The 14,776-nt window shown below is 40.7% G+C and overlaps 1 protein-coding gene across 2 annotated transcripts in view; it reads right to left on the reverse strand.

Moving 5' to 3' along the window:
* Positions 1-12,364, reverse strand: part of RUBCN (rubicon autophagy regulator) — a 30,075-nt gene extending 17,711 nt beyond the window's left edge. Inside the window, exons 1-7 of one of the 2 annotated variants that reach the window (XM_044670017.1) lie at positions 12,311-12,364; positions 6,480-6,563; positions 4,870-5,029; positions 4,296-4,402; positions 3,455-3,611; positions 2,309-2,851; positions 554-598 (exon numbers count right to left, since the gene is read on the reverse strand). In XM_044670017.1, coding sequence (XP_044525952.1) covers positions 554-598; positions 2,309-2,851; positions 3,455-3,611; positions 4,296-4,402; positions 4,870-5,029; positions 6,480-6,563; positions 12,311-12,349 — 1,135 coding nt within the window. In that variant the 5' untranslated portion in view covers positions 12,350-12,364. The remainder of the gene's footprint in view (positions 1-553; positions 599-2,308; positions 2,852-3,454; positions 3,612-4,295; positions 4,403-4,869; positions 5,030-6,479; positions 6,564-12,310) is intronic. The other variant, XM_044670019.1, reaches the window with a different exon arrangement.
* Between the last annotated feature and the right edge of the window lie 2,412 nt (positions 12,365-14,776).

Genomic DNA, 14,776 nt, shown 5'->3' on the forward strand with positions numbered 1-14,776 from the left:
CTATAGTTTTGTACTAGTCTCTGAGAAGTTGTGCCACCCAACCCATTGTAAAATCTCTGGATGACTTATAGGTCTCAGTTTCAATGGGAAAAATTCTGTGGATAATTTTTGACTTCTAGAAGCTGCCAAAAGACTGAAGCACTTAACTTCCAACAGAAGTGCCCTTAGGGGTCAGTCAAGCTGGCTTTGGTGCCAAGCCTCCTGGTTTCCCTAACTTTCCTCAAGACTCACCTTACCCTTTGAATTGTTAGTGTCTTCCCTCTGAGACTGCCTATCTTGTATGTACATAGTTATTTGCATGGTGTCTCCCCCTCCATTAGACAGTGTGGGCTCTTTGAAGGCAAAGGGAGTGTTTTTTGCCTTTCAGTGTATTCTTGGCACTTAAGCCCAGTGCCTGAAACATAGGAAATGCTATAGAAGAGAAGGGCAAAGGTGATCCAAACTAACCAGACTTGATTTAACACCAGAATGTAATGGAAGGTTCTGAGTCAGACCAAATAAATAATTGCAGGTGAGAAGGAAGAGAAAAGAACAACAGTGCTGGCTCCCAAACCTGCAACAGGATCTTCAACTATAATGGTGATATTCCTGAGGCCTTCTGTAGATGGAAAGCAGAAAGAATACAGAGACAACAATGAGAGAGGGAGAAAGAGACAGAGGATCAGAGAAAGAGGGAAGGAGGAAGAGAGAGATGAGAGCGAGAGAGCGAGCGAGAGAGCGAGCGAGAGAGCGAGCGAGAGCGAGAGCGAGAGCGAGAGCGAGAGCGAGAGCGAGAGAGAGAGAGAGAGAGAGAGAGAGAGAGAGAGACACGCAGCAGGAGACAGGAGAGAGCGAGCACTTTTACTTACTATATTTAGAACCTCTTTCATCATCTCAGGGGAATGGCCTATCCTGATGGTAAAACCCTCCCTGGCTCCCTCTTCTAACACCATTTCTGGAATTCTGTGCTCCCCTCTGCATGGATTCAGGAATAAGGGGCAGAGGAAAGTATATGGCCACAGGTCAGTGAACAAAAGCAGAGCAGGCATCAGATACTAGAGAAAATTCTGGAACAAAGAACTGCTCTTGGGGTGTCACTATGAGAATAAATAGGAAAAGGACTTTGTTTTCAGAATTTTTCTTAAGACTTCTCCTGATCAGCCAAATTAACAACATAGTCAAAGGAATTATGCTGTATCTGGGCAGATGAGGATGAAGACTTCATCTCCTAACCTCCAAGAAACAAACCTTTAGAATCTGTAGGAATAACACCAGAAACCAAAGACAGCCCCACTTGCTGGTCAGGGCTCTCCTCCTGTCCTTTCTTTTCTAAATGGGGATTTTCCCCACCCAAGGCTGGTTTCAAGAACAAGAGGTTCATGTCAGCTTTTTGAGTTTGTGAGAATGCCATTGCAGTGAAAACCCACTAGAGGGCTGCCAGCTATCCATATAGCCTGGGGATGATGATGATGATGATGATGGGGCAAATGGCAATCCCCATTTCCCTGCTGCTATATGGCCTTTATATGAGGAAGGTATAGGAAGTTAGTACTCTTTTGCCCTACCGCCACTCAAACAGAACTAATAATGGAGGAGCCAGCCCCCTCAGTTCCATTTACTAGGTCACAAAGGTTTCCCCAACTCCTAACATCTCTACCCTCCATTCTCCAGTAACAAACCCTAATGTCTCACTGGATTGTTTTCAAAGCAGCATTCTGTACAAAACTAACCCAAGCAAAGGAAATACTGGAAGAAGTAGGAATTAAGTGAAACCACCCTTAAAAGTTCTTGGATTGTAGCTTATCTGATTTTAAGGGGTTGGGGACTTCTTAAGGGAATAATCTCATTACCTCTGATAGCCATGGGAGCTGACTTCCATTAGAGCTCAAGGTCAAGGGAAAAGAACCCATGAAAGGCTATTTAATCCATTTAGAGTCAATCCAGTTTAGAAACTGGTAAGAAAAGGAAGATAATAGTCAAAGACCCACAGAATCAGGTAGGCCAGAAGACTTCCTTCCCCTAGCTGAGCATTGAATGATTATGTTTACAAGATAATCAGCATTGGCGAGCTTCCTTTAATCTATACCAGGGGTCAGCACCTTTTTGGCCATGAGAGCCATAAATGCCACATTTTTTAAATTGTAATTTCGTGAGATCTGTACAGTGCTCACAGTGCGCGCTCCTGTAACAGTGCCTGAAAAAAAATTGACTTTATGGCTCCTGCAGAAAGAGCCATACGTTGCCAACCCCTGATCTAGAGATTCTTAGCTACACCTATCCCAATTTCAATTCAACAAGGCTGAGAGAAGTGAATTAACCATTCATTTACCTGGGACTCTCCTAGAAGCTATGTTGGTGTCAGAATGTGAACGGGTATGGCTCTTCTTGGCTCCACCAGAAACATTCAGTGTTTGGCCCTCTGAAAAGCTGGATCTACGAATGACCCCGGGCACCTGACTCTGACCAACTCCCTCTTGCTCCCCTATGGAGGAAGCAGGAGAATTGGCCTTCTGGGAGCTGCTGGAAGAGAATAAGTTAGAACTGCTACTCTTGGTGGTGGTGCTACTATTACTCTGACAGCTGGAAGCTCGGGTTCGATTGCCCAAGTTGCCAATGGCTAGGTATTCAGGCCCATCATTGGCATCACTTTGGGGGTCATCCTGGCTGCTGGTCCAAGGTTCTTCACTGGGGCTGGTCAGGGCACTAGAGCTCATGTCGTTTGGGGATGGTGGTGAATCCCTGGCCAATGCTGAGACTACAGAAAGAGTTAAAGAGCCTTGGAAAGATCGATCTCCAGCCAGTGTGACAGACTCTTTGTTTTCTTGAGGTTTCCGTGAAGGGCCAGAGAGGGAGAAGGAAGTGGGTCTTCTTTCTAGGATACAAAGAAAAGGGGCAAGGGTTATCACATAGTAGTTATAAAGAATGCTCACACAACCAAAGGAACCAGACAATCCACTTGTATTTATATAAGATGCCCAATCTCATGCTAGATATGCTAGATATGTAAGAAAAGTAGATCAGAGGTTTAGAGCTGGATGAGACCAAGAAGTCATTTAGCTCAACCCTTCATTTTATGTGGGAATCTGAAGCCCAGAACTGTTGAGTGATTTGTTCAATGCCATATACACCATCAGTGGCAGTTCCTAGATTCACACTCAGGCCCTGACTTCAAATCCAGAACCTTTTCTATTATACCATGGAAGAAAGAAGCATAATAGAATGAAAATCATTTTTTAAAAAGTCTCTCCTGGGCATGTGGCCAATAAAATCAGGAAAAATTTAAGACATTTCTCTTTTCACTACCTTTATCTATCCTATTTATCCTGCTCTAGAAGATTAAGTTTGTAAACAAGGTTTAGGGAGCTTTTAAAAGCCCAAATCACAACTTACACACTCAACTGCACCCACCCAACATATTCTACATCCACCAGAGCAGGGAACATGGGATCCCTACCACCCTCCTAGCCTCTCTCACCTGTGCTGTGGATGGGGGTAGACTGGTAAGGGCCTGAAAAGGAGCCAAAGTAACAGTGCTGGGCATACTTGGCAGGAGGTGTGTTAGATGAGCCAGGCAGTGCTGTCAGGCTCTGGCTTTTGGTCGTCAGAAGTGGGGTCTCGTGCTTCCTGGCAAACTGAAAAGATGCAGGGTTGAAGCCAAGGACAAGGCTCCTAAAGGAAGAGGACTGTCTATAGACACAGCAGCTCCCATGTCCCCTAAAGAAAGCCAGCTTCTGGTTTCAGGATACTGTTGCAGCCTGAACCTGTGGTCAAACAATGCAGCATCCCGTCTTCTACAACTAAACGAAGGTCTGGGAAATCTTGACCTCAACTGCAAAAATCTAAATGGTCAGATCAGGAGCATATGACTAAGTAGGAGAGCTGGGAGACTGATAAATAAGAATTAAACTAATGTTCTCAATATTTGCAGGGTAAAACTGATCATGTGTAACATACAACAGATTTAGGGGAATCAGTACAGTCCCTATGTCCCACATCCTTCAGAGGCTTTACCCATTGCACCCCAAATTTGGTAGGTGCCTTCTTCCCTAGGGAGGAGCCTATTCACATGGGAGACCTTTTGGTAGTATGCTAATGTTTTTTCTTAAATGGAAACCAATCCCTCAAAATATAAAGCAGACTTCAAACTAATCCTTTCCCAGATTCTTCATCCCTAATGTCCACCTAATGACACTTCTACTTTCCAACAATAGGGTGGTGATTGGGGGTTTAATCTTTCCTCTCTATTCCTGAACCCCTAAATGAACACTGGCTGCAATAGGACAAGAGTTAGTTTAACTCCTCATAGGTCTCTTTACCATGGATGCATCAATCTGAGCCAGGAGCCGGGGGTTGTTCTGCTCAACTGCCTCTAGGCACTGCAGCATGGCTGTGACATGAGCTCCACTCAGCAGGAAAGCAGCCTCTACAAAGAGAAAGGCAACTCAGGAGGACCCACCCATTCCCTTCTCAGCCATAACTTCACAGAGCAGAGAGGGGAGCTAGAAACCAGTCTCTAGACAGAAAAAGACTAGGGAATATGGGCCTTGGAGAAACAAAGTCAATTTATGAAGGGAGAAAGAGAATCAGGAACAGATGCATAAAATGCTGATATGAGAGAGAGAGAGAGAGACAGACAGACAGACAGACAGACAGACAGTGAGAGAGAGGACAAATGAGAACCATATGGTAAAACACTGGCTTTGTTATGTAAAATAGTGAGGAGGGAGGGAGTGCTGGCAATACTGCTCTGATGAGGAATGTACACACCTGAAATGGACACAGGGAGCCACTGGCTTGGAACATACAAAGGTAAGAGGTAACTTGGAACTTACAAAGGTAAAGAGGATGGTATGGGGCGGAGGAAGGAAAGACTCATGGACCTCTGCCTACCTGTGTAGAATTTCCTGATGTACTGTCTGTCTCCAAGCAAGGGCCGTAGCTGAGCTGAGAGGCAATGAAACTGCAGGCTGTGCTGCAGCCACAGTTCTGCGATGGCCTGATTCCTCACACCATCTGGGCTCTGCTGGCCATTCTCATACAAGCTGATGAACTGACAAGAGGCACATGCATATGTTAGGACTGAAAGCTTCATCCATCATCACAGAAAGCTCAAGGGCTGTCAGAACCTTTGGAACTGAATGGAGGGAGAAAGGGCATACCACCTAAAACTCCTGGGTCAATGAATGGGGTATGAGGTGAAGAGGATCTCTAGTAAGGGTCTCTATACCATTTTTTTTGTTGTTTGGCCCAGACTTTTCAATAGCACAGAGAGGTTAAGTCACTTATTTAGAATTGTAGGTAAAATGTACCAGAGGTGACTTGAACCCAGGGCTCCCTGATTCAGAGATCTCGATCTCTCTCTCTCTCTCTCTCTCTCTCTCTCTCTCTCTCTCTCTCTCTCTCTCTGGTAGGTAGGGTAGGGAGGAATATCTCAGACAAATGACAGATTACAGTCAGCAGAGGGGAAAAGCAGTTAAGGCCAGATAAATAGTTCCAAAAAGCTCATGATGTACCTACATGGTTTGGCAACATTCCCCCTCCTAACTTCACTTAAGAAAAGCCCAAGAAAGTGGACTGACTCATGTGGTCGGCAATGCTAGATAGCTGCAAAGAGAATGGCCTCCCCCACAAGATGTTTCAGAAATCTTGGGGGGAAAACTATCTTAGAAAAATTCTGGATAAGGGCACCAGATTAGGTCAAATAACGCTCTGGCTTCTCTTCAAGAGGACGAGGGACACATTTTAATTTAGGTGTAAGGAAAATCTTGGGTTATTTCTCCTTCTCTGCCATTATTCTACTGAAATAATCAGCAGCCTATACTCGAAAAGAGATAGGAGGATAAGGGCAATGGTATAGTCACAGGTTAATGTGTGGTCTACCTAGTTCTGAGAAAAGGGAGTCTCTGAAATCTGCTATTTCCTCTCTTACTGGTGTTACTTTTCCTTAAAATTTATCAATATTATATTCAAATGCTTTTCCTGTCCCTTCTTTCCTGCTGTTGCCAATAGCCCTGGATTCTGTAATCCCTCACTATTATCTTCTATCCACAAACTCTGTTCATATAAGCCAGAGGCAATCCTTAGGTTACAGGATCATACATAGCTTTCTATCGAAAAGAGAACCTTAGGGATCATTTAATACCACTCCTCACTTGAGAGAAGAGGAAACTTTTCCTTCTAGTCCATAGCTCTCTGTAACTATCCATAAATGTCTCACAGGACTACAGGTTTAGATCTGTGATAGAACTTGAGAGACCATATACCTCAAACCTTTCACTGCTCAAAATAAGACAGGCACTCTCCCCTCCCACTCCAGCCCAGTTCCTTTTCCAGGAAATAGGTTTTCTCTTACCCTATGTAGTTAATAAGAACTCTGCCCCCAATACACCTCCTCACATACACACATACATACTCCACTGCTTAGGCCAAAGCCTTAGCAAGCACTTGATATTATTTTGCCACCCGCATGCCCAAATATCTCCCTCAAATTCATTTCTTACCTTTTCTACATGAAGGGCTGAATGAGGACTGAGCCACCGAATGTCCTTCACAAATTGCCAGTAATCATTCTGTTGGCAGCATACCTGCCCAGGGAACACACACAGTGAGATACTATCTTGGCCTCACGCCAGCTGCAGTGTTGATGTACCAGGAGAGAACATTTGTATCACCAAAAACACCTTATATTATATCTTATGTGCACACATGCCTGCTGGCTTGTAAAAGGTTTTTCTCTAAGGTGGCAGGCAGTACCAGACTGAAAGCCAAAGAGATATAGCTTCAATCAGTCCCTCCTGCAGTTCCAAGCCACTGAGGGAAAAATTAGCCTTTCCTTTGTCACCCTGGGTCTAGGAGGAATGCTTTTTATAGATTAGCAATCTAAGATCTAACAGTCTTATGATGGGAAAGGCGTCAAAATATGTTGACACTGGTGTACGCTGCCTACTTGGCAGGAGGAAACAAAGCAGTAGAGAATCACACCCAAGTACAGTCAGGTTTCTGGCATCTGTCTGGGACCAGAAGCTGCTTCTGAGGCAGACCCGCCCTGAGAATTTGTTCCCTTCCCTGCTCTGCCACCAAATGACCTTGGGCAAATAACTTGGCTCTTCTGTACTCTGGCTTCTTCTTTTAAGGAAAAGGAAAAATTTAGGTTAGCAAATCTTATTTATTCTGTCAACTAATCCCCTCTGGTACCCTTTCCCATCTGTTACTGAAGAGGAAAAGGAAGAAAGGTTCCAGTAATGCCCCTTCCTAAAGCTCTCAGTGTTTCTCTCTAAAGACCCTTTACTTGAAAGTACAATGGAAGTCCAAGTTGGATGTATCACTGCTTGCCCAGAATAGTTTTCTGATGATGTTTGCAACTTGAAGAAGTTTGAAAGTCTTAAGTCTTCTGTGAGGAAATGAAAAGGGGAAATGAAACTCTTCACAGAGAACTTGTAAAGGAATGTGGAGCAGAAATGAGGTTGGTCTACATCTTTTAGAAGTTCCTTCTCAGAATGCCTTAATTCTGTATTATGTCTGGAGATAAAAGGTGAAGTGGTTTTACCTGGTTTACAGTTAGCACTGATTTTGGAGGGGGAGGGGAATTTTTTTTTACATGAAATGATATGTATTTCTCACTGTATAGACTTTAAATTGTTATTAGCAACAGTAAAAAGTAATGCTGTTTTACATTAGCCATATCATTTTCACTGGATATTTTCATACATCGTACTTTACTAATAAATATTAGCCTCATGCCATGTCTCCTTTGTGTGTTACAAATAGTGAAATATGAGGCAGAAGGAGAGTCTGCTATTGGTTATTGGCCACAGGGCCAATATCATGGTGCTGCTGCTCACAGCCATGCTGGGTATTTTTCAATTATTTCCCTGGGAAATTCCCACATTGCTTTATTAGGTTGGACTCAGAGAAAGCCAACAGTTTGCCTCTGGGATCACTGGCTTGGTCCCACTATTTATTAGTCACTATTATAGAAGGATGATTGAACATATCTTTATCTGAATGAAGCTTCATCTGAACATCCTGGACTACACTTTACTAGTTTTTCATACTCAGTTCTATTATTCTACTGAGCCCAGAAACACCATGCATTTGTCCCATTCTGCTATGGAGCCTCATCTGTAGCAATTTCTTGACCCTCATGTGTCCTGCTTCCAAACAGCATGACAAACATTATTGTTTCCATTACAACCTCAAGGATCATGGGATTTTAAGATGATAGGGATCAAATAGATATTATTTTGCAGATAAGAAAACTGCAACTCAGAGAGGTCATTTGACTTGCCAAAAGTCATGCAAGCAGTAAATGACAGTCAAGAGTCAAACCTAAATTTTCATTCTTCAAACCCATTGAATCTTCCATTATACTTGTCACAGCTCTCCCATGAAGCTTCCTAGCAGAATCAGAGAAGAACTGATCACTTTTGCCTGACACCAGACATGTAATTTCCATGGAAATGGTCTTATTCTTCTTGATCTCTACTCAATGATGTCCCTGGCATCTGTTTATGTCATTAAACTCCCAGAGAAAATGTGTCTACATATGTATTCTAGGTTTATTTTTAAATTACATATAAAACAGGAAAAGTTGTTTTAAAAAAATACCTGAAGCAAATAATTTTGTAAAGTGAAATGTGACCTGATGTGAATTATCCTCTAATCTTGGTGCTGCATAATTCCCAGATTTTATTAAAAAACAATTTCTCAAAATTAGTTTTCTAGGGGCAGCTGGGTAGCTCAGTGGATTGAGAGCCAGGCCTAGAGACAGGAGATCCTAGGTTCGAATCTGGCCTCAGACACTTCCCAGCTGTGTGACCCTGGGCAAGTCACTCGACCCCCATTACCTACCCTTACCACTCTTCCACCTATAAGTCAATACACAGAAGTTAAGGGTTTAAAATAAAAAAAAAAATTAGTTTTCTATACAGCACTTCATAGAGAAATCTAGGCTTTCTGAAGATGATAAAGATGAAAACTGATCTCTTTGGCAAGCGTGGAAAGGCAAAAATTCTCCTGAATAACTGATAAAATACTTATTTTTTTTTCTATCTTCAAATAAGCCTGAAACAGAAAAGACAAAATCCTTTATTAACCTACTATATTCCCTCTTTTAATATTATCTTACTCATCTTGTCTATAGCTTATTTGTTCAGAGTTGTCTTTTTCATTGGACTCTGAGGTTCTTGAGGAGGGCTGCTTCTTAACTTTCTTTGTATCTCTAGCACTATATCACAGATACCTATCAGGTGCCCATAAGTAATGTTTATGGACTGATTAACATAAGATTAATCTAAGCCAACTCTCAGACCAGAAGTTCAAATAACTTTTTGGGTCTTGGGACCTCTATACATTTTTTTAAATTAAAAAAAATTTTTTTAAATTTTATTTTAATATTAAATTTAAAATTTTTTAAATTAATGAGGACCTGGACGAAGTTTTGTGGCTATCTAATGATCTATTTGTTGTTTTATCCATTGAGATTTGCACACCAGAAATCAAAACCAATAAAAATAATACTGCATATTTTTATGAAAAATAACTCTATTTTCAAAAAAACCTGTGAGAAGAATGACACTACTTTACAAATTTTTTGCTGATTTCTTTAATATCTCGCAAGCTAGACAGAAGATAGCTAGAATTCCATATCTTCTTCTGCATTCAGTTTATTATAACATTTGGTTTTGGTTGAAGTCTATGAAGAAAATCTGCTCTCACACACAACTATGCATACGGAAAAGGGAGGAATATTTTAATTAGCAAATAAGGTCCTGGTATTAATATGAAAATAGCTTTGAGCTCACTGACCCACTGAAAGGGTCCCCAGAGCATACTTTGGAAAACGCTGCCTTAGCCTAAACTCTGTATTATTAAAACCCCACAACAATCTGCTGACGAAATGTAGTTTTCAGACCTCTTCTTTCCAGAAGCATCTAACTACATACTGTTCTCATTGTAAATTAACTGCCAATTTCTAGATCCTGTTCTGAGAGTTACGCTTTTAAAAATGGGGTTTTACATCCAAAGGAAAGGGGAAGTGGGTATTATTTGGAGGAGAATGGCAAATAAGGGAAGAGTGACACCTACTTCTTCACTGATCCAACAAGTCTTTGCTGAAGATGTCTGGACTAGACTTTAAGAGTGCTATACTAGTGACTTTCAAGAGTAGAAAATACAAAGATTCTAGAGTCAAAAGTCTTGGATCACATCCTAGCTCTGGTTCTACCATTCCCTGTATGACCTTGGGCAAGTCACTTCATCTTTCTAGTTCTCAGTTTCTTTACCTGTAAAATGAATGCATTGGAGTAGACTATCCTTGATGTCACAGTGGTCTAGTACCTCCTATTCCTAAGGGAAATCCATCCTAAATAAAACTGTGAGATGAAAAGCAGCATTATATCCTAAGAGGCCATGAGAAGTTGGGCAACCTCTTGTAGTGTAATGTGGGTTACAGAGACCTTCAGCACCAAAGGAAGTTGTCTACTTCAAGAATAGCAGAGAAATGAGCGAAGTCTCAAGGACTCCTTTCTCCTTTGTCTCTAATTGCCTATCTGTGAGGTTAGGAGACAAATAGTGGTATGCTGAGAAGGTAACAGATCCACCCCTAGGCTAATCTTAGGAACATACACTATTGGGGGACAAACAAATCACTTCAATTTCTTTGTTCTCTGTCCCTAAAAATTTCATCCTGTTCCCTGAAATACAACCATTAGAAATCTACCCTTCTGGGGGAAGCTGGGTAGCTCAGTGGATTGAGAGTCAGGCCTAGAGACTGGAGGTCCTAGGTTCAAATCTGGCCTCAGACACTTCCCAGCTGTGTGACCCTGGGCAAGTCACTTGACCCCCATTGCCTAGCCCTTACCACTCTTCTACCTTGGAGCCAATACATGGTATTGATTCCAAGATGGAAGGTAAGGGTTTAAAAAAAAAAGAAAAAGAAATCTACCCTTCTGTTTCCAAAATTTTGCTCTCAATTAAAATACAAATAACCCTGGAAATTAAGAGGTCTAAATACAAATTATTTCATCAGATCTTTTAAAAAAATGAGTTAAGAACAAGTTTTAATAGAGAAGAACACAAGCTTTGTTAGACTCTACTGGAAGCAATACAAGGTCCCTAAATTCTAAAGTGAAATTAGGGATTGGGAAAGAAAAGAAAGAAGAATCTGAAGAAATGGGAGACCATCAAAGACACAACTTTCAATTTTTAAAAAGGGTGTTGGGGGGTAGTATGTTTGTAGGGGAAAGCACAGGGTGTACACAGATCTGGACTTATGATTTCACTAGTACAGAGAGAAAAGTGAGGAGACTCTTTCTGCCTATGCAAATTCACATCTGCTATACAACTTAGAAGTCTTGGAGAGTAGCCTGAGTCCTGTGAGATTCAGTAGTTTGAACACAGGTCTTCCTGACAGTTTTCATCATAGGGTCTCCCACTGACTTAACAAATTTTACCTAGGACTGGTCCCCCTGAAAAGCATGGTAACAAGGTTTATTGCCAAGAATGGTATTATGAATTTTCTAACTTCAAAATTTGAAGTTTACATAAAAGAAAATTATCCCAAAGGCATTTTATTCTTGGGGTGGGGTAGGGAATTATAACTGAAAACTTCTCAAAATATTAACTGAAAATTCATTAAGTGTTTAAAAAAAGTTCAAAAAAATATTTTTTGACTTCACCAAAGGGTCCAATAACATCTCTAAGAATCTCCTAGGTTACTCTGCAGTGGAACTGGTTGACATCAAGAGCTATAAATGTTAATTCTTTCCTCTCACCATATCCTTCTGCTCTGAAAATGCATTTTCATTCTGTATTCTAGTTGCCTTGGCAAAGAAAATGCCAAGAGTTCACATGGCTAATTTTCCCCATTACCAACATGAAGACAATGTAAGTAACTCAACTAGGAAAAGAAACTCAAGATTCTAATTTACAGAGTAAAGGAGAGAACTTAGAATGCGGAGACGATAAAGAAGTCATAATATTTAAACCACTTCATTGTTCAGTTCAAACAGATTGGTTCCAGGAGAAAAAAAAGGAAATTTCCTCAAAATGGATACAACTATAGAGATCAAGATTCTGCCCAAGTCAAGGACCAACTCTACCATATTATATCTTGTATTTCTCAAAGGAACAATCTCATTACTATGTGTTTTTAAGCCCAAACAAACAAACTTACAACTGAAGAACCTCTATAACATAATTAACTTACTTTCTGGTATTCAGATCCAGTGACCTACCTGCCCATTTTCTCCCTTTTTTACTACCCAACTCAATTGTAATTTTCCCTTCTTCCCAATAAGTGTTTCTGGCAAACAAGAAAGTCTTGGCATACCTGGTCATGGATGAGCCCATGATAAAGAATGCCCTTCATGTCTCTGCAAAGTCGCTCCAAGCCTCCATATTTGGACCAGACATTGGGATTATTGGCTGACACCAAACCTTCCACAGTAGTCTTCAAATTACTCAGTAATTTCCAGTGTTCCTTGCTGCAATGACATTAAACATGTTATAGGTAAAACATCGCTGTACCAAGTGCTAATTACTTCAAGTGCAGCAATGGACCAGAGTACCTCATTTTGCCCCACGTCCTGTTTCTATTTCTATTAACTTGTTAATGTCATACTCTTACATGATCAGGTTTGTGACAGTGATGTAATTATTAATGATGATAATAAATACTATTTATCTAAATGCTTATTTTATAAAAAGAATTCATACTATTTAATTTTATTTAATTATTTAACTAAATCTTAACAACAATCTAAACAAGATAGGTGATAAAAAAAAAATAAACACTTGTCAGGAACTTGCTAGGCACAAGACACTGGAGATACCAAAACAGATACTATAGCTTTGTTCTCAAGAAGCTCATAATCTAATAGGATGAATGCACATACACACAAAAACTATGAAAAGAGGGAAAGGAAGACAAGGATATGTCTTGGCAAACTAATGGCCAGGGCAGATTTCAGGGAAAACATAGTACCAGTGATAGTCCATAGGGGATTTAATAAACAGAGTTCATTGCAGGCACTAGGAATGATGGGAGTACAGAAAGAAGAGAGTGCAGGGCTCTTACAGAAAGAATAGTTTAATGTGGCTCATATGTATGGTATACAACAGTCCACAAAGATAGATTGGGGCAGGTTGAGGAAGAGGCCTCAATGCCAAGTTCAGGAGATTATATTTTTTCCAATATAATAGATTACATTATATTCAATAAGAAAATCTAGTATCAATATTGTGACTCTGAATTCAACAACCAAAAACAAAGGTCCAATGGCTGTACTCATTGATAATTAAAGAACTAGAAATAAAGTAGGTACTCATCAACTGAGGGAAAAATACGGTATAAGAAATTAATGGAATATTTTCCTGCTGTAAGAACTTACTAGCATGAGAAATTCAGAGATCCAAGGGATAATCTATATGATCTGACGTATATAAATGAAAAGATCTCTCAAAGGAAACTTGAAATCTGAGTAAAGAAAAAAAAACAACAAAAATCCTATAGAGATAGGTGGAAGACTACTCTCTATATATATATATACTCATTCAGAAATGATATTTATATCAGAGGTTTTTACCTAATTGTTTTTAAAGAATTCAGTCTAGAGGAGGTGGAAAATGGAATTATTACAAGTGCCAAACATTGGGCTAAATACTAGGGGTGTATTCAAAAACAAGCTAGTACTTTTCTCCTAAAAGAGTTTCTATTCTAACAGGGCATTCATGGAACCTTGGAAAAAACACAGAACTACTCAAAGTAGCCAAAAGAACCAAGTCTTTAATCAGGAGAGGGATAGATCCAACAATCAGCTGCTACACAGAGCCCAATGCCAAGGACTACTCTGGGAACATATCCCTGGGAGTATCACCATGCTAAATTCGGGTGAACAATAGAACATGCTAAATGCGGGGAACAATAGAACTTCGGGAACTTAGGGACAGGGAAATATAATTGACTGGCATTAGCATGGTTACAAGGAAATGAGAAGCTAAAACTATGCTGAAAGGACACAAACATGGCTTGGGAAAGGAATCTGCCAGAGGATGGGGTACCAGGGAGTGGCCTGATTACAAGAGAAACTAAAAAGATGGTCCCAGCCCAGGTATTGGTCTTCTTGGGAACAAATCTCTGATACAATAAGATTTAAAAGGGTACTTAGCATTTGCTTAGGTTGGCTAGCCCCAGGAAACTAGGATAACCAAGTACTTTCTGTTCTATTGTTCAGTCTGAAATGGCTAAGTCTGAAATCTCCCTTGAGATGACTCTCATGTGATAAGGCCAAACTTGGGGTCTCCAGATTTCAAGTTGACAGAGCAGAAAGGATTGTTTCAAATAGATCACAGAGATTACCTATGTAGGGTGTGGATAGGAAGTAAGAGGGCCACATCAGGACTGATGGAAATTCCTTTACTCTCTGACACCTGGGGACTCCCAACCCAAAATATGTGACCTTAAGGATTAACCTACTTTGATTGTCCCATTGATTTAAAATGGACAAAGAGACACACCTCATTCATCTGTCCTCCAAATCCCAGAGAACCACCCCATGCCTCCTTGCTCCTTGCTTCAGTGCTTATACCAGTGCTTACACTCTAGAGTCACTTCTTCACTGTTGTAAAGAGTATAAAAACCCCAGAATTGATGTCCTCTCGGGGGACAGCATTTCCATCCATGCTGTCCTTCCAAGGAGCAGCTTTCCACCCATGCTGGTCCACCTAGGAGACAGGCTTTCACCTATGCTGCCCTCCTGGCCAGATTCAACATTACCTTCCAAATTAATAAATTTTT

Source organism: Gracilinanus agilis, chromosome 3 (genome assembly GCF_016433145.1).
Source record: "Gracilinanus agilis isolate LMUSP501 chromosome 3, AgileGrace, whole genome shotgun sequence".
NCBI classification, from domain to species: domain Eukaryota; kingdom Metazoa; phylum Chordata; class Mammalia; order Didelphimorphia; family Didelphidae; genus Gracilinanus; species Gracilinanus agilis.